General features: G+C 37.1%; 1 protein-coding gene across 1 annotated transcript in view; it reads left to right on the top strand.

Annotated features, from left to right (window-relative positions):
- The window catches only part of LOC124366297 (Ca(2+)/calmodulin-responsive adenylate cyclase-like), a 241,918-nt gene that overhangs the window by 201,801 nt on the left and 20,135 nt on the right, over positions 1 to 19,982 (top strand). Inside the window, exons 19-23 of the mRNA XM_046822724.1 lie at positions 20 to 139; positions 5,532 to 5,693; positions 14,691 to 15,032; positions 16,571 to 16,745; positions 18,259 to 18,475. Coding sequence (XP_046678680.1) covers positions 20 to 139; positions 5,532 to 5,693; positions 14,691 to 15,032; positions 16,571 to 16,745; positions 18,259 to 18,475 — 1,016 coding nt within the window. The remainder of the gene's footprint in view (positions 1 to 19; positions 140 to 5,531; positions 5,694 to 14,690; positions 15,033 to 16,570; positions 16,746 to 18,258; positions 18,476 to 19,982) is intronic.

Here is a 19,982-nt window from a genome sequence, read left to right as displayed (position 1 = left end):
AAAGTAACGATGTCTGCAGGCCACGGAGGAGAAGAGGGAGATGGACGCTCTGCAACACAGCAACAAGAGGATACTGTTCAACCTGCTGCCGGCCCACGTGGCAACCCACTTCCTCGACAACCAGTTCCGCAGCAACATGGTAACCCATCATAGAGCATTGATAAACACCATTAACATTGAATGCTGTGACAAACACAAAAACAAATGTCATTCTCTTATTTGAAAAATACGTGAAGAGGGGGCTTCAAGTCCGTAATTTTTTGAAAATTTAATCTATTTTTAGACACGTATTTTTACTAACACAATTTTAAAACTTGTTTTCTATCCATCAGTGAAAGTAATATTTTGTTCTCACCGTAATTTTTTAATAAGAGTAATAAGAGTAGTTTTTAATAATTGAGTAATAAGTACAGGTAACATTAATTTTATACCAACATTTATCATTGCGGGCATTTATGATTCAGATTATTATCCTTATTCTTAATAATGGCTAGGCTTAAGAACGTAATAGACAGAAGGAAAATATGTTTAATTTATCATTTTACACTTTTTTCAATCATCTCTGTCAGCAGGATTAGAAGCAAAGTGTAGATTTCATGAAAGGCTATCTTATTGATAATATATAAAACCGAAAATACATAAGTATTTTTTTAAACACATTAATCAAAATCGTGATTAATTTCAACCACTGAAAAATATTGTCACTAGCACCAAACTGAAACTCCCATAACTTTGCTATTTTTTCCCATTATTACTTCAATACTAATGTCTAAATTCTCCCTAAACTCGCAGTATTAAATGTTTGATTTCCAAAATTACTTCCAGAAGTTTATCAATAAACTCATCTTTACTATTGTTATACTTTCAATAATATCTGTCATATTTTTGAATATTGAAAATGGTATTTTATTTGTGGGATTGACAAAAATTTAAAGCTCAATACATAGTGCACAGAACTGTGTTGTTTACTTCAAATTACATAGAGGTAACAAGTAAAAAAATAATTAGGATGAGCCAAATTGAAAAATAATCAAAATGTCGCCTGCGTGGAACATTGGAGGTCATAAATTAACGCCAGTAAATAAAAACCGTGCCTTTCATCAAAGTGAGTTGTCTAAAATGTTTTTCTGCCTTCCTGCCAACCTTGAAAATTTTAATACTCTCTAACCTCAAAAACCGTTCTTATAAAACGTCTATGCCGTACAATCACGAGTCCTTCAACATCTTCAACATTCTTTAGCTTTATCTGACCTTGTATATTGATAAAAATTCAACAACCACTATCCAACATTTACAAAATGTCTTCTAACTACATCTTAGTAAGTGGAATTCCCTACACTCCCATTGCAGCCTAAAAACCTAATCAAACTTGTTTGTAATTGTTTCCAATGACCCATTAAATTGAGTCTAGCTGGTTATCCTTCAATTTCTCAATTTGATTTTGTCTACATGGAAACGTCTGCCTACGTTCCATGCTTACGTCTGCCTGTGTTTCATGCTTACGTCTGCCTACGTACATAGGCATTGAGAGACGTTTTTCTACTTGGTCAAACGTTTTTGACCCAAGCTATCCTCAAACCTGTTTTGAAAATAATAAAAACTTAGTTGTGTAGTTCACTCAAGAACATTTATTAAAAACTAAGACATTTTTGTTAAAAAAAACTCAGTATCCTATTGGAAATATTTGGAACTACATCTTGAATTTCACAAAGAATCCACAGAAATGCGTAATGGTTACTACGAGCCTTGTCATAACTGTTTAGAAGAACCAAAAGTGACCACTAGCTTCTCACTTATTTTTGTTGCAGGAACAGCAGTCAGAAGGTTAAAACCTCCTAAGTTTATAATTTCTAACAAAACGCAGTGTTTTGATACAAAAATTAACACATTGGAGTCTGACCGTGTATTAACTCAAATAATGGCCTGGTCTGGGCAATATTACCAATTTTTGGATATTTTTCTCAGCGTACTATTAAATATTTTCTTTAAAAAATTTTATATTTATTTGAAAATGTGTAATTACGTTTTTAAAATGGTATATAACACTCAATTCCTTAATACAAACTCCTTAATGTGAGAGGTTAAGTGGAAGAGAGTACTTTTTAGTCCTAACTTGGCCTCTATAAATAAAGGCATTTTTCATTTTTTCAAATAAAATATTTTCTAAACTTAACATTTTTCAAGTAAAGAATTTTCTATGTTGTAGATTTGTTGTTTAATTCTTAAAAAACTATCTTCATAAACAATAAAAGTTAAATTCTATATGTTTTAGAATATTTTTTAATTATTGGAGTATAAAAAAAACCTACAACACGTTTAACACAACTTTTGACACAAAATTGAGCGATATTGATAAAAAGAGCAGTGACGTACGGAACTAAACAGTCCAATCCAAGGTTTCGTTTAATATTTTGAATGGAAAAAATGATTAACCAAACTCATCAATATTAAACTGGGGATCTTCATCAGAATATAAAACCACACCAGAGTGTGATTCTAAATGCGCGATCTTCCCTAGTTTCATTTGAATGATGCTCTATCTTTTTTTCTGTTAACAATAGGCGACAAAAAATAGTCCCAAAACACCTAGTGTTGTTGTAGCTCTAAGCGGAAGTCTTTTAAACGTATCCTGCTATATTACGAGCCAGATGACACCCAGTTGTTGCTGGTGGGAATTGATAAATAAACGGAAAAAACTCAAGCTTGAATGATGTTCGAGTGCCGGCTGCGGAACTAAACAATATTACTCGAGCAAAGATTCCAATGTGTTAAAAATCATTTACTGGTATCTTATATCTTTATATTGCGATTTTCACTGTTAAGTATGTAGTTAATGAAGGTCGTGATAGAGTGAGATTGTGCATGCTGTAGACGTGTCGTAGCTATATATGTTGTACCGTTCGGCTGTGTTTAGTTTGGCGGTGTTTGGGCTCTTGTATCGATGTGCTTTGTCAGTATAGAATCATTATACGACGTGTGAACTTCAGTTGAAATATTTGTTGTCATATTCAGATCCTTTTAACATCTGTATGACTGGTTTTCATTAGTAGAGAAATACACCAGGTGTGGCTAGAAAATAACAGAACTACTAAAGGGGATTTATGTGCCAATACAATGATTCCACCACTAATAAGGTGAAAAGTAAGGATGATCTTGTTACCTTCTCCACCCTGTTTCAAAAACGTAGAACCTTCAAAAAGCACATTGTAAAATCTTTCTGACAAATGTGCATCAATAACATTTTAAAAGCTTAACCAGTACAAGAAATACCAGATTGTTTAAGTGGTCATATTATTAAAATGTCTGTGCTGACTGCCATGTTGGGACAGACCAATTTCTACAAAGTCAGAAACTAACCTAAGTTTGGAAAAATGATTCACAGATAATATGATTCACAATGCTTGTCTGACAAACGTTTTTGTCAAGAAAAGCATCTCTGTTTTTGTCCTACTGCTCTACTTGAACAATGTAGCTTTCAATGGCTTTTCATTCCCTAACGTATTAGTTCTAAAATATATATGATTTGGGTTTTGTTTAACAGTTGTTGCAACAGTGATAGGTTAAGAACATATCTACTGAAAATTATTTCCTTCTGGAAAAGTCTCATAAGGCAGTTGGGAAAGAGAGAATATTTAAGGAATTAATGTAAAATTTGCAGATCAGGTTTTTTCTAGCCATGCCTCATACATATGATGTTGGTAAATTATTTGAAGTCGCATCATCATAAGTAGACTTGCATCTTCCTGTGTCATACTCATGTGAGATAAAGTAAGAATGTTTCAACAATAATTATGAATACTGAAGCACAGTTTGATGAGGGAATTTCTTTTTCTTGTGGTGTACTGTACTTCTGGTGAAGTGCCCGGTTGTTTTGTTATTGACAAAGTCCTGATTTTATTCATTGAGTGTAGAAATTTTATCTTTACAACAGTGTTCCAATATGTATAGATTTGTGGTTTGATTGAGAAAACATTATCGGAAACCTTGACATGTTGAAAAGAGCATACATAGAGAAAACAAAGGAAATAACATTTTCATTGGGATTATAAACAAATTAAAATGGCCTTGTAAATGGTTGCTCCCCTGCTTTGATTACTGATAACAATATTGAATGTTTGATAATTTGTAGTAGAGTCCAATATTATTGATGCTATTTCCTCAGAACTGTACTTTGGTTGATTACGAATTTGGGAATTATTCACAGCAGTGTTACTAACTAATCATCCATTTTTTTGCATGATATGTAGTTTTTTTGCATTTGTACGGTTCCGAACATGTTACCCCTGGGCCAGAAAAAGTTAGGGTAAACATGTCCAAATGTAAATTTGATATGTGTGATAGAAAGTGCAGGTTATGTTATAATTTGCTTCAGTAATTACTACAAGCAGACAACTTGATACTTTCACTAGCATTGCTGCCAACTACAAGAAAAAATTCTGCAAACATATGTTTCAAAAACTTTTTTTGAAAATGTTTTAACTCTTTTTAATATTGTGTTTCTGATCTAGAATCGATTTCTTGAGAGGATTGTCATTAAAAATAATTTTCATAGTCAACACATTATTGTGTGAACTGGTCAACAAGAGAGGGTCCTTGTTGACAAAACTACTATTATCTTTTCCATTACATTTCCTCCAGATCGTTTTAGGTTTCAACTGGCTGCTCTATTTGCATTTACAAACATTGTTGTACATTTTTGCTTTGGTACTGAGATGATTTGGTTGGTTAATTATGTACAATCTTGTTATTTAGCTAATTCTTGAGTGTCCAAAGAATTTAGTAGAGTTATTATTGTACCAGATTAATTCTCCACTAGCTATATCTAGAAGATGACATTCTTCCAGCTCCCAAATGCTCTCCAGATTAGAATGTCTAATTGCTAAACCATCACTTTCTCGTAATCTCCATGGTATGCCAATTATAACGTAGGCTTCCTATCAGGAGTAACAAATTAACAGATGAGTAGTACTTACACATAAATATATTTTAGTTCTTATATATTGCTTTAATATTTTGTCAGAATAAGTTTAAATCTAAGTGCAAGTCACTTTTATCCTCAAGGCCTAACCTGTTCTATCAATCTGCCCAAATATTTTACTTCTGTTGTGTTAGTATTGCAGGAGAAACTAACTGTTAAGACTACAATAATGATAGAGCACTTTCTGACTCTCACTTATGCTTTAGCTTTAGATTTGATTTTTTCCTCAAAGATGAAGAATTCTTTTTTTTTATCTTGACATTCTATTATAATTATATTTTGAAACACTGTAGATATTCAATATATATATTACAATAAAAAGTCCTTTCAAGGTTTTTTTTCGTATGGATTATTTTTACAACTTTCATCGTACTTATGAAAACATTTCCCCACATTGTATTGTAAGATTAATTATTAAAGATTTGAAGTAAGGACAAGATTTCATAACATTTCATGAACCATTCTGTAAGCACGCAGAGAGCTGTATACTTGTAGTAGCTTGTGGCGTGTAGTGGCTTGTAGACGCTTGTAGTGACAAGGGCTGGTGTGCCAGAACACGCTGTCACAGGAGCTGTACCACCAGTCGTACAGTCGTGTGGGGGTGGTGTTCGCTTCCATTACCAACTACCACGAGTTCTACATGGAGTTGGACGGCAACAACCAGGGTGTCGAGTGTCTCAGGCTGCTCAACGAGATCATCGCTGACTTCGACGAGGTAACTGGAAAATTGAAATTAAAGTGAAAAATGACTGTTTTTTTAATTGGCCGGGCATTAACAAAGCCACTCACTCGAGTGGCTGGCAAAATTTTATTTCTGTCTGTTTGTAAAATATCTTGAGAGCAAACTGACCTATAAGCTTCGGATTTTGCATGAAGCTAACTTTTCTATATTAGAAACATCAATTTCAATGATGTCACATGTCACTCCATGGGGTGTGTCTGATCATTAGTGAACATTTGTACATTGCTCTTATAGGTAACCATGATGGTTAACAAGAAAATTATCGAGTACACAGATTTGTAAACAGAATTTAGTAAACTCATATGATATTTTAACTTGTGTTGTGACATTTGGTGGATTGGTTGGTAAGAATTTTCTTACATTCTATCCTTTGATTCTCTATTGTATCAATTTATTTCTATGTAGACAAGATAGAGATTGATAATGGTGCATGTCCCTCATGGGATGGCCTATAACACAGGAGGATAACTCGAAAATAAATTGAACTATCAACTTGAACTTTTGTATATTTTCTTTATCTGTCACTAAGGGTTCTAGCAAAATTTCTCCACCATTTGTTGTCTGTCTATCTGCTTGTGTGTCTGTATTCCATTGGATATCTGAAAAACGAATTGAGCTTTAGACATTTTTCATATAACATCATTTCTACTGAGGCAACATCACGGGGTGTTTGATGATGAACATGCCTGATGGGAATTTGGCTGAACCTATACGTAGTGTAACTATTGCAGGATATTTCAGTATGATCTCGTCTGTAGGCTTTGAATTTTTTGTGGAGGTCCTTGTCTATCTGTGGGATTTAACTGAGTGTCATTGAAGTCTTTCACTCAGTATAGTTGGCAGATTTACTCTTCTGCCTGCCTGGGGGCTGTATGAACTTTTTGTGGAGGTCCTTGTCTATCTGTGGGATTTGACTGAGTGTCATTGAAGTCTTTCACTCAGTATAGTTGGCAGATTTACTCTTCTGCCTGCCTGGGGGCTGTATGAACTTTTTGTGGAGGTCCTTGTCTATCTGTGGGATTTGACTGAGTGTCATTGAAGTCTTTCACTCAGTATAGTTGGCAGATTTACTCTTCTGCCTGCCTGGGGGCTGTATGAACTTTTTGTGGAGGTCCTTGTCTATCTGTGGGATTTGACTGAGTGTCATTGAAGTCTTTCACTCAGTATAGTTGGCAGATGTACTCTTCTGCCTGCCTGGGGGCTGTATGAACTTTTTGTGGAGGTCCTTGTCTATCTGTGGGATTTGACTGAGTGTCATTGAAGTCTTTCACTCAGTATAGTTGGCAGATTTACTCTTCTGCCTGCCTGGGGGCTGTATGAACTTTTTGTGGAGGTCCTTGTCTATCTGTGGGATTTGACTGAGTGTCATTGAAGTCTTTCACTCAGTATAGTTGGCAGATGTACTATTCTGCCTGCCTGGGGGCTGTATGAACTTTTTGTGGAGGTCCTTGTCTATCTGTGGGATTTGACTGAGTGTCATTGAAGTCTTTCACTCAGTATAGTTGGCAGATGTACTCTTCTGCCTGCCTGGGGGCTGTATGAACTTTTTGTGGAGGTCCTTGTCTATCTGTGGGATTTGACTGAGTGTCATTGAAGTCTTTCACTCAGTATAGTTGGCAGATGTACTCTTCTGCCTGCCTGGGGGCTGTATGAACTTTTTGTGGAGGTCCTTGTCTATCTGTGGGATTTGACTGAGTGTCATTGAAGTCTTTCACACAGTATAGTTGGCAGATTTACTATTCTGCCTGCCTGGGGGCTGTATGAACTTTTTGTGGAGGTCCTTGTCTATCTGTGGGATTTGACTGAGTGTCATTGAAGTCTTTCACTCAGTATAGTTGGCAGATTTACTATTCTGCCTGCCTGGGGGCTGTATGAACTTTTTGTGGAGGTCCTTGTCTATCTGTGGGATTTGACTGAGTGTCATTGAAGTCTTTCACTCAGTATAGTTGGCAGATTTACTATTCTGCCTGCCTGGGGGCTGTATGAACTTTTTGTGGAGGTCCTTGTCTATCTGTGGGATTTGACTGAGTGTCATTGAAGTCTTTCACACAGTATAGTTGGCAGATTTACTATTCTGCCTGCCTGGGGGCTGTATGAACTTTTTGTGGAGGTCCTTGTCTATCTGTGGGATTTGACTGAGTGTCATTGAAGTCTTTCACTCAGTATAGTTGGCAGATTTACTATTCTGCCTGCCTGGGGGCTGTATGAACTTTTTGTGGAGGTCCTTGTCTATCTGTGGGATTTGACTGAGTGTCATTGAAGTCTTTCACACAGTATAGTTGGCAGATTTACTATTCTGCCTGCCTGGGGGCTGTATGAACTTTTTGTGGAGGTCCTTGTCTATCTGTGGGATTTGACTGAGTGTCATTGAAGTCTTTCACTCAGTATAGTTGGCAGATTTACTCTTCTGCCTGCCTGGGGGCTGTATGAACTTTTTGTGGAGGTCCTTGTCTATCTGTGGGATTTGACTGAGTGTCATTGAAGTCTTTCACTCAGTATAGTTGGCAGATTTACTCTTCTGCCTGCCTGGGGGCTGTATGAACTTTTTGTGGAGGTCCTTGTCTATCTGTGGGATTTGACTGAGTGTCATTGAAGTCTTTCACTCAGTATAGTTGGCAGATGTACTCTTCTGCCTGCCTGGGGGCTGTATGAACTTTTTGTGGAGGTCCTTGTCTATCTGTGGGATTTGACTGAGTGTCATTGAAGTCTTTCACTCAGTATAGTTGGCAGATGTACTCTTCTGCCTGCCTGGGGGCTGTATGAACTTTTTGTGGAGGTCCTTGTCTATCTGTGGGATTTGACTGAGTGTCATTGAAGTCTTTCACTCAGTATAGTTGGCAGATTTACTCTTCTGCCTGCCTGGGGGCTGTATGAACTTTTTGTGGAGGTCCTTGTCTATCTGTGGGATTTGACTGAGTGTCATTGAAGTCTTTCACTCAGTATAGTTGGCAGATTTACTACTCTGTCTGCCTGGCTGTATGAACTTTTTGTGGAGGTCCTTGTTTAACTGAGTGTCATTGAAGTCTTTCACTCAGTATAGTTGGCAGATGTACTCTTCTGCCTGCCTGGGGGCTGTATGAACTTTTTGTGGAGGTCCTTGTCTATCTGTGGGATTTGACTGAGTGTCATTGAAGTCTTTCACTCAGTATAGTTGGCAGATTTACTCTTGTGCCTGCCTGGGGGCTGTATGAACTTTTTGTGGAGGTCCTTGTCTATCTGTGGGATTTGACTGAGCGTCATTGAAGTCTTTCACTCAGTATAGTTGGCAGATGTACTCTTCTGCCTGCCTGGGGGCTGTATGAACTTTTTGTGGAGGTCCTTGTCTATCTGTGGGATTTGACTGAGCGTCATTGAAGTCTTTCACTCAGTATAGTTGGCAGATTTACTCTTCTGCCTGCCTGGGGGCTGTATGAACTTTTTGTGGAGGTCCTTGTCTATCTGTGGGATTTGACTGAGTGTCAATTGAAGTCAGTATAGTTGGCAGATTTACTCTTCTGCCTGCCTGGGGGCTGTATGAACTTTTTGTGGAGGTCCTTGTCTATCTGTGGGATTTGACTGAGCGTCATTGAAGTCTTTCACTCAGTATAGTTGGCAGATGTACTCTTCTGCCTGCCTGGGGGCTGTATGAACTTTTTGTGGAGGTCCTTGTCTATCTGTGGGATTTGACTGAGTGTCAATGAAGTCAGTATAGTTGGCAGATTTACTCTTCTGCCTGCCTGGGGGCTGTATGAACTTTTTGTGGAGGTCCTTGTCTATCTGTGGGATTTGACTGAGCGTCATTGAAGTCTTTCACTCAGTATAGTTGGCAGATGTACTCTTCTGCCTGCCTGGGGGCTGTATGAACTTTTTGTGGAGGTCCTTGTCTATCTGTGGGATTTGACTGAGCGTCATTGAAGTCTTTCACTCAGTATAGTTGGCAGATGTACTCTTCTGCCTGCCTGGGGGCTGTATGAACTTTTTGTGGAGGTCCTTGTCTATCTGTGGGATTTAACTGAGTGTCATTGAAGTCTTTCACTCAGTATAGTTGGCAGATGTACTCTTCTGCCTGCCTGGGGGCTGTATGAACTTTTTGTGGAGGTCCTTGTCTATCTGTGGGATTTGACTGAGTGTCATTGAAGTCTTTCACTCAGTATAGTTGGCAGATTTACTCTTCTGCCTGCCTGGGGGCTGTATGAACTTTTTGTGGAGGTCCTTGTCTATCTGTGGGATTTGACTGAGTGTCAATGAAGTCAGTATAGTTGGCAGATTTACTCTTCTGCCTGCCTGGGGGCTGTATGAACTTTTTGTGGAGGTCCTTGTCTATCTGTGGGATTTGACTGAGTGCCATTGAAGTCTTTCACTCAGTATAGTTGGCAGATGTACTCTTCTGCCTGCCTGGGGGCTGTATGAACTTTTTGTGGAGGTCCTTGTCTATCTGTGGGATTTGACTGAGCGTCATTGAAGTCTTTCACTCAGTATAGTTGGCAGATTTACTCTTCTGCCTGCCTGGGGGCTGTATGAATTTTTTTGTGGAGGTCCTTGTCTATCTGTGGGATTTGACTGAGCGTCATTGAAGTCTTTCACTCAGTATAGTTGGCAGATGTACTCTTCTGCCTGCCTGGGGGCTGTATGAACTTTTTGTGGAGGTCCTTGTCTATCTGTGGGATTTAACTGAGTGTCATTGAAGTCTTTCACTCAGTATAGTTGGCAGATGTACTCTTCTGCCTGCCTGGGGGCTGTATGAACTTTTTGTGGAGGTCCTTGTCTATCTGTGGGATTTGACTGAGCGTCATTGAAGTCTTTCACTCAGTATAGTTGGCAGATGTACTCTTCTGCCTGCCTGGGGGCTGTATGAACTTTTTGTGGAGGTCCTTGTCTATCTGTGGGATTTAACTGAGTGTCATTGAAGTCTTTCACTCAGTATAGTTGGCAGATTTACTCTTCTGCCTGCCTGGGGGCTGTATGAACTTTTTGTGGAGGTCCTTGTCTATCTGTGGGATTTGAACTGAGTGTCATTGAAGTCTTTCACTCAGTATAGTTGGCAGATTTACTCTTCTGCCTGCCTGGGGGCTGTATGAACTTTTTGTGGAGGTCCTTGTCTATCTGTGGGATTTGACTGAGTGTCATTGAAGTCTTTCACTCAGTATAGTTGGCAGATTTACTCTTCTGCCTGCCTGGGGGCTGTATGAACTTTTTGTGGAGGTCCTTGTCTATCTGTGGGATTTGACTGAGTGTCAATGAAGTCAGTATAGTTGGCAGATTTACTCTTCTGCCTGCCTGGGGGCTGTATGAACTTTTTGTGGAGGTCCTTGTCTATCTGTGGGATTTGACTGAGCGTCATTGAAGTCTTTCACTCAGTATAGTTGGCAGATGTACTCTTCTGCCTGCCTGGGGGCTGTATGAACTTTTTGTGGTGGTCCTTGTCTATCTGTGGGGTTTGACTGAGCGTCATTGAAGTCTTTCACTCAGTATAGTTGGCAGATTTACTCTTCTGCCTGCCTGGGGGCTGTATGAACTTTTTGTGGAGGTCCTTGTCTATCTGTGGGATTTAACTGAGCGTCATTGAAGTCTTTCACTCAGTATAGTTGGCAGATGTACTCTTCTGCCTGCCTGGGGGCTGTATGAACTTTTTGTGGAGGTCCTTGTCTATCTGTGGGATTTGACTGAGCGTCATTGAAGTCTTTCACTCAGTATAGTTGGCAGATTTACTCTTCTGCCTGCCTGGGGGCTGTATGAACTTTTTGTGGAGGTCCTTGTCTATCTGTGGGATTTGACTGAGTGTCATTGAAGTCTTTCACTCAGTATAGTTGGCAGATTTACTCTTCTGCCTGCCTGGGGGCTGTATGAACTTTTTGTGGAGGTCCTTGTCTATCTGTGGGATTTGACTGAGCGTCATTGAAGTCTTTCACTCAGTATAGTTGGCAGATTTACTCTTCTGCCTGCCTGGGGGCTGTATGAACTTTTTGTGGAGGTCCTTGTCTATCTGTGGGATTTGACTGAGCGTCATTGAAGTCTTTCACTCAGTATAGTTGGCAGATTTACTCTTCTGCCTGCCTGGGGGCTGTATGAACTTTTTGTGGAGGTCCTTGTCTATCTGTGGGATTTGACTGAGTGTCAATGAAGTCAGTATAGTTGGCAGATTTACTCTTCTGCCTGCCTGGGGGCTGTATGAACTTTTTGTGGAGGTCCTTGTCTATCTGTGGGATTTGACTGAGTGCCATTGAAGTCTTTCACTCAGTATAGTTGGCAGATGTACTCTTCTGCCTGCCTGGGGGCTGTATGAACTTTTTGTGGAGGTCCTTGTCTATCTGTGGGATTTGACTGAGCGTCATTGAAGTCTTTCACTCAGTATAGTTGGCAGATTTACTCTTCTGCCTGCCTGGGGGCTGTATGAACTTTTTGTGGAGGTCCTTGTCTATCTGTGGGATTTGACTGAGTGTCATTGAAGTCTTTCACTCAGTATAGTTGGCAGATTTACTCTTCTGCCTGCCTGGGGGCTGTATGAACTTTTTGTGGAGGTCCTTGTCTATCTGTGGGATTTGACTGAGTGTCATTGAAGTCTTTCACTCAGTATAGTTGGCAGATTTACTCTTCTGCCTGCCTGGGGGCTGTATGAACTTTTTGTGGAGGTCCTTGTCTATCTGTGGGATTTGACTGAGCGTCATTGAAGTCTTTCACTCAGTATAGTTGGCAGATTTACTCTTCTGCCTGCCTGGGGGCTGTATGAACTTTTTTGTGGAGGTCCTTGTCTATCTGTGGGATTTGACTGAGCGTCATTGAAGTCTTTCACTCAGTATAGTTGGCAGATTTACTCTTCTGCCTGCCTGGGGGCTGTATGAACTTTTTGTGGAGGTCCTTGTCTATCTGTGGGATTTGACTGAGTGTCATTGAAGTCTTTCAGTATAGTTGGCAGATTTACTCTTCTGCCTGCCTGGGGGCTGTATGAACTTTTTGTGGAGGTCCTTGTCTATCTGTGGGATTTGACTGAGTGTCATTGAAGTCAGTATAGTTGGCAGATTTACTCTTCTGCCTGCCTGGGGGCTGTATGAACTTTTTGTGGAGGTCCTTGTCTATCTGTGGGATTTGACTGAGTGTCATTGAAGTCAGTATAGTTGGCAGATTTACTCTTCTGCCTGCCTGGGGGCTGTATGAACTTTTTCCTGTCCGTAGGACATCTCGGATGAAATGAGCTATAGGCTTGAAATTTTCAATGCAACTTCAGCAAAGCCTGTTGCGTGATGTGGTGTGGTGTACTTTTTTGACAAAGCAAACAGCACTGATGTACTTTGGCAAGTCCAAAATGCCAAATTTCTCACTGACTAGAGAAATCGCCTGAAGTTATAAATTGTCTTGTTGGACATGGGTGTTGTTCCCTCAAGTCATTAAAGTCCCAGATGGAACGCAAGTTCGTGAAATGGGTTTATACTACTCGATACAGAGTATCCAGTTGAAGATTTAGTGCTTTGCTCTCTCTTTGAGTACCATCCCAGCCAGTGTAAGAGACTAAACTCTACTATTAATGTTATTGTTGTTGAGCTATGATAGCTGAAAATCAAAAGACCTTAACCGTTCTGTGAAATTTTCAGGTGTGTAGCCTTTTGGTGCTGGCTCACAGATGAGTAAACTGTTCTTCATTCATGTCTCTTATCAGGGTAGCATCTAATCATCTCTGAGATGAGAAGTTTATCTTCTTTTGAATAATGAGCCTAATCATAGTACAACGATATGTAAGAGAACATCTGCACAGAGTGGGGCTAGGATAACCATTCTGTAGGTTATAGAATGAGCAAGACAAAACTGCGGAACACTTTGCTTATTGACAGTCCTGCATTAACTAAGGACCACTTTTCCTACTTTGGATAAGGATGTTAAGTTTTCTCAGGAAGACCTCATTGGTTACAGGTTTCAGCTGTTTGTAGGGCTGCTGAAACTAAACTGCTAGGCCTTCATTTCATACTTCTGAGATACAATAAACTTTTGAGGCTAAAGTGCTTTTGCAATAGGTGTTGAACACAAGACTCATACCAAATGCAAAATCAAACAAATAAATGAAATTACATCAAAACCATTTGATTTATCATTGATCATGAAAATGCTCCATCTCATTATTTATAGATCTGTTTAAATAGTTAAGTAAGAGTTAGAGAGGAGCAGAAACAATTAATCTTTATGGTCTGGCTGTCTCATTAGACTATTCTGGCGATCACCCAGATGTTATTCCAACAACCTATCTTATACGCAAGCACCACATGAGGTTTTGATGTCTATAAACAAATTAAGGGCAACAAATGGAAAATCCTGAATTTTAGATCATAAAAAATTGTATTAATGAATATAATTTTAAAATGTACAGGTTGTACTTCTTCCTTCAATAGGGTATAGATTGAAGCCGTATAAATAAAATTTTGTGATTTTCCAAACGGTTTCACACATGTTTGTTGATTTTATTTGTTATTATTTCATGAAATTATTGGTACCATATTTGAGTGAACAGAGCCATGGTGTTGAGGTATCAATGATTTTTGATACTGCTAAATATCAGAATGGATACATACCTTATTATAAATTGTAAATTGTTTGGCCCTCTACAGTTTTATACTTAATGTTTTATTATCACTATATTTCATGCACCAAAAGCTGTTGCTATTTCATTCGTTAGGTTATTAAGCAAAAGCAATGACAAATCTGGTTTCCATAATGTAAAAGCCATTACATGGGCTTCTGCACTATGATACCAAAATGATTTTGTAATCAAGTATATTTTATTTTAATTGAACCATATATGTACCGAAATTAAAAAGATTGTAGTTTTAAATTGTTTGGTGTTTTGTAACCCATATTAAGCAAAGCAGTTAGGTTTTGATGTACTTTTAGTCTTCCAATTAAAAATGTGATCCTTCAACCTTCTTCTCTTCTAAATCAGGCATTGTCTCCAGTGAAATCGTAATGAGTTCAATGGTCCGCATTAAAAGCGTGGTGGGTTTTGTGCAGCTGCTGGGAGAGGAGAGGTTCCGAGCCATAGACAAGATCAAGACTGTGGGCTCGACGTACATGGCGGCCGTGGGGCTGATGCCAGAGTACAGGATACTGGACGAAGGCGGCTCAGCGGCACTGCATCTCTCTGCTCTCGTGGAGTTCGTGTTCGCCATGAGGGACAAGCTGGTCTGCATCAACGACAACAGCTACAACAACTTCATGTTGCGAGTGGGTATCAACATCGGCCCGGTGGTGGCGGGAGTTATCGGTGCCCGCAAGCCTCAGTATGACATCTGGGGCAACACCGTCAACGTTGCCAGCCGCATGGACTCCACCGGCCTCCCCAACCACACTCAGGTCAGTGTTTCATTCAACTGTTTTAAATCTCTCAAGAAAACTTTCACTTTTATAAATATAATTATCTACTAAGTCATAGCGAGGTTAATTTTACAGGTCATGTAGTTCAATTAAATGTGTTGGCTTTGTTTATTATAGATGTTTTAAAACATGAATACTTACTAATAATTTTGTTCAATTCTCCACTGCACTAAGTTATAAATAAATATTCAAAATATATTTAATAAATATTGGAATATCAACACTTTTGCCACAGACATAATAAACCAATATAATCTTTAAAACGTAAAAATTCAATATTAAAATTAAAAACTAGTTAAATTCTTTAGACTTTTTTGTTAAGAATATTTTTGGTCCTTTCTGAGGTGATCGTTGAAAAGCAGTGATTTAAAATATATTATAAAACAGGCAGTAAATGATAGTAATTAGTAGAAAATAAATGGTTTAGTTATTTGTGTATTGAATTATGTGTGTTGTTTGTAAGACTAGATCACTAGTAAAATATATTAGCACAAGAAAATAGTACTTAAATGGTTTTAGTTAATATCTTACAATTAACTTAACAATAAGGGAACCAGAGATGAACTGATATACACACGAATGTTTTTAAGCAATTTTCCAGGAAATAGTGATATTATATTTTTAACCTGTCCCTATTTAAGTTCTTTTTATACGTTATGTTTTATCTGACTATAGTCTGCCCACTACTGGTGGAATGTTACCTTCAGTCTAACAATAATTTACATTCTTTTTAGTTTTGAGCTGGCTCATTGGGATAAGTAAACCTTAATAGGGATCATGCTCACATCTACCATAATTTAAATTTATCTCATGCTTAACTTATCAGACATTAATAATGTTAGTTTGTCTCTTTGTTGTTAAATGTTAGTTAAATATTTTACACCAAAAGACTGATATTTTCCAATTCACAAGATTTTAGTTTTCTCTGGGTTTGACAGCTATTTAGTGTTAGTGCTGATCTTGAAATAAACGACTTTATTAAACACTGGCCTTGTTTCTTGATTTTCCATAAATAGTTATTAAAAAAATATATTTAGTAATGACAACATACTCACATGGCTGGGAGCCTCTCACTTTCTCCTTAATAGTGTTACAAAGAAATAATAAATTATATTACATGTCATGAAACGGCTTTCATTTCAGATGAAGTAATTTAAACGCAGTGTATACAATAATTGAATATACTTCATGTGTACATAACAAATGTAAATGTCTTTACTAAACAACATTTTTTTACGTTTACTCCTGATGAAAACAAACAACATAAAGATGAAAAGCATTTATATTGTGAACAAGTTGAAATAATTCAATGTGCCCAAACTATAGGTGAATTGTGTTACTAAAGCCCCTGACATCACGTGTGACATCGTGCTGCAGACTTCATGTATTGAACAAAACTCTGATCAGATACAGCAGTCGTAATATAGTTACATTGAAAATATAGAGACGTTCTAGAACATAATCAAAATTATTTTTGAAGTTCAAAGAGGCGTTTACGTATTAATTGTATGTTGCAGGTGACGGAAGAGGTGTACCAAGTACTGAACAACCACCCGTACGAGTTCCAATGTCGGGGTAAGGTGAAGGTGAAGGGGAAGGGGGAGATGACCACGTATTTCCTGACGGACAGAAAACAACCTGGAACTATCCGGGTGGAAGATCTGACAAGTCTCCGTGGAGGTGCTGCTATAGGTGAGGCGCATTGTGACAATTCCACTCGGAAAACTAATTTCTATGTATTTCGTATTTTCGGCATTGTGAAACACAATACCAAAATAAATTAGATTTACAAACAAATTACCCTAGTTTAACAAATAATATTTCGATTCTAATTTGTATTTGGGCAACCATCACGAGTCTGTTGCATCTAATTGTGGTAACACGTAAATTCCTTTGAAATAGCAACGCATTCTTATGTTTGTTTTTTTTTTTCAAATGAATAAACAAAATTAAAAGTAGAGTTCAGTTCATACTAAAAGTTCGTGCACTACAGCCCGCTACCCGCAATACTACTATCTGCGCTGGTTGATAATTGCTTTTATTCTTTATTTTTCTGAATTGGATACATGGATTTTCCAAATATTACAGAAAGGAAAATTATTAGATATACAAAATATTATACTGTCACATTGAAATACACAGAGATATAAACAAAGGAGCTTAAAATAAGTGGTCACCGAATTTCTCTTATATACAGCTAGCGATGAAATTTTGTTGGGCTACCGTAACTTTGTGTCATTTAATAAAGCTGGTTTATATTTGTTTTATAAATGGACTAAATAATCAAAAATTTTCGACCGGGAAAACCAAGAAAAAACTGAATTAAAAAAAAGGTTAGGACAGACATTATCACATATTATTTGTTAGTTTTTACTTTCTAGTTTTGTCAAATGGTTATGAGAAACCCATGTATAATGCACAATTTAAAACCCTGCTAATATGCAATTTTAAACTTTTTATAAGTTGAGTTTTTTATAGATTGTGTATAGTTGTTTCATATGTCTCAAATGGGTTATGAGCAATCCTCTTATTTTTAACTAAATAAAAATAAAAGAATTTTTAAATAAATATAAATAAAAGAATTTTTAAATAAATATAAATAAAAGAATTTTTAAATAAATATAAATAAAAGAATTTTTAATGAAAATAAATAAATATTTTTTTTAATAAAGAGAAAGAAAATAATTTTTAAATAAATAAAAACAAAATAATTTCAAATAAATAAAAATAAAATAATTTTAAATAAATAAAAATAAAATAATTTTAAATAAATAAAAATAAAATAAATAAAAATAAAATAATTTTAAATAAATAAAAATAAAATAAATAAAAATAAAATAATTTTAAATAAATAAAAATAAAATAATTTTAAAATAATTAACAATAAAATAACTTTTAAATGAATACAAATACAAATATCAAATATCTATATGAATAAAAATAAAATAAATATAAATAACAGATTTTTAAATAAAAGTGATTAAGGTAATGCTGTGTAAATAGCTCATATTTAAATGTATAAAATAACAAAAAAGAAGAAACAAAAACAATACATACAGTAGGCAATATTATTAATATATTCTGAAAAAAATAGAATATTTTAGTGAATTGGTTCAGGAGAAGATTGAAACATGAAAGGTAGCATGTAGATGTCAAAGTACTGTTTTGTGACAAGTATGAAAGACTAACATGCATGGTTGTGCAGGCAACATGTACGGAGGTGTGGCGACACCCCTGGCCTTCCTACACCAGCAGTTGCAGCAGTCTGGGGAGAGGCTGAAGGGACGCCCTCGCCTGGCTCCGCTGAGAGAGAGTCACCGAGGCCCTGAGACGGAGCCTCTGCTGCCGCCACATCGACCGCCCCTGCCTCCACACAAGGGCATCGCTCAAGTCTTCCCTCCCCTTCACTCGGACACGACCAGGTACAGGAGGCTATAACAGAGTTTCTAATTGTACTGCATGTTGGTTTACAGTAAAGTTTGATAGCGGAATTGATCATGAAGGAGCCGATTCCAAGACACTTACCGGTGAGTTCTTTTTTGAAAATTTGTTATTGATGATGGGTGGTTTGAAAGGATAATAGGATTTTGGACATTTGCCGTCGTTATATGTTATACATTTTGTAACATATAACAATGGGAATGATTTGCAAAATCATATTACTGGATTAAGATCGTAGATAGTGTGGCTGTTTCTGTAGAATTCTTAATACATAAATTTCTGCCTAAATATTAAAAATACTTATATAAATTTTAAGCTTGTACACAATAAATTCATTTAGTATCAACGGAGGATTTCCTTGGAGCTCGTGTAGATAATGTTGCGTCACTGGCAGTTGGACTAGAAATGTAGGAAATGGACTTGCTACAGCCAAATTGTAAGTCACTGGTAAGCTTGTTGTAATTTTGGAGTTTTTCCCTTTCCAAGAACATCACCGAAGAGTCCCTCGGAAAAGAAGTAATGCAGTGCAAATGTCCAGTTGTATTGAGTTTGACTCATGGCATACAGGTATGGTTCGTCATTGTTAATTGGAGCACATTTGTGACAGATATGTCACCTTCATTTTTCTTTCAAGTCTTCCAAATTCTGTAATTAGGAGTATCATTAAAAATAAAAGTATTTCTGAAGGATATAAACATGTACACCACTACAAGAGTAGTTCAAAAAGTAGCAGGATTTCAAATATAAAACTAAAAAAAAAATGAAAAACCAAATGTTATTTTATACATTTAAACGTTAGGCAAGGTTAGCAATAAGATACAAGGACTAAGCAGAGAAAACAATATGAGTGATAGTGTTGCACGTGAATAGCATGAAAAGTTAAAAGATGGCCGATTGTCAAATTCAAGAATCAATTCAAGAAGCGTCAAAGCTGAAGCCATTCAATGACTTTTGTGGGTGTCAGTCAACATCTTTGGCTTTCTACATCACTCATGTACATCAGTTCATAATGTTTTCTCCATAAATACAGTACATTCCCGATGGATTTCTGCTGCACTATTCCCCTCTGCTTGCAGGAAATAAATAAAATTCCTTAATTCACATTTGCAGGATAATCAATAGAGGCATCTATGTTTATGCGACTGCAGCTCAGCGCAAACTAGCTACTTGAACTCTGCAGTGACAAATGTTGTAGTAGGGAAGATGCGCGATCGACTACTGTACACACCTGCCACGTGTCTGGCCATCATGGCCTCCATTTTTTATGGAGGCTGAAAAAATGACCATAATATACAAAAACCAAAATATGTGGGAGGAGGGTTTTATAATTTTCACCAATTTATTTAAAGCTAATAGAAAACTATAAAATGTTCAAACTAAAACTTAAAGGTCATGTAATAAATTGACCACTGTATTCCTTCTCTGAAATGTACTAATCCAATCCTATTTAAAAATGAGTTTTCTCTATTTCTCTAAACAAATGTTAAT

Source organism: Homalodisca vitripennis, chromosome 7 (assembly GCF_021130785.1).
Source record: "Homalodisca vitripennis isolate AUS2020 chromosome 7, UT_GWSS_2.1, whole genome shotgun sequence".
Taxonomy (NCBI): domain Eukaryota; kingdom Metazoa; phylum Arthropoda; class Insecta; order Hemiptera; family Cicadellidae; genus Homalodisca; species Homalodisca vitripennis.
This window is presented reverse-complemented; position numbering and strand designations above follow the sequence as displayed.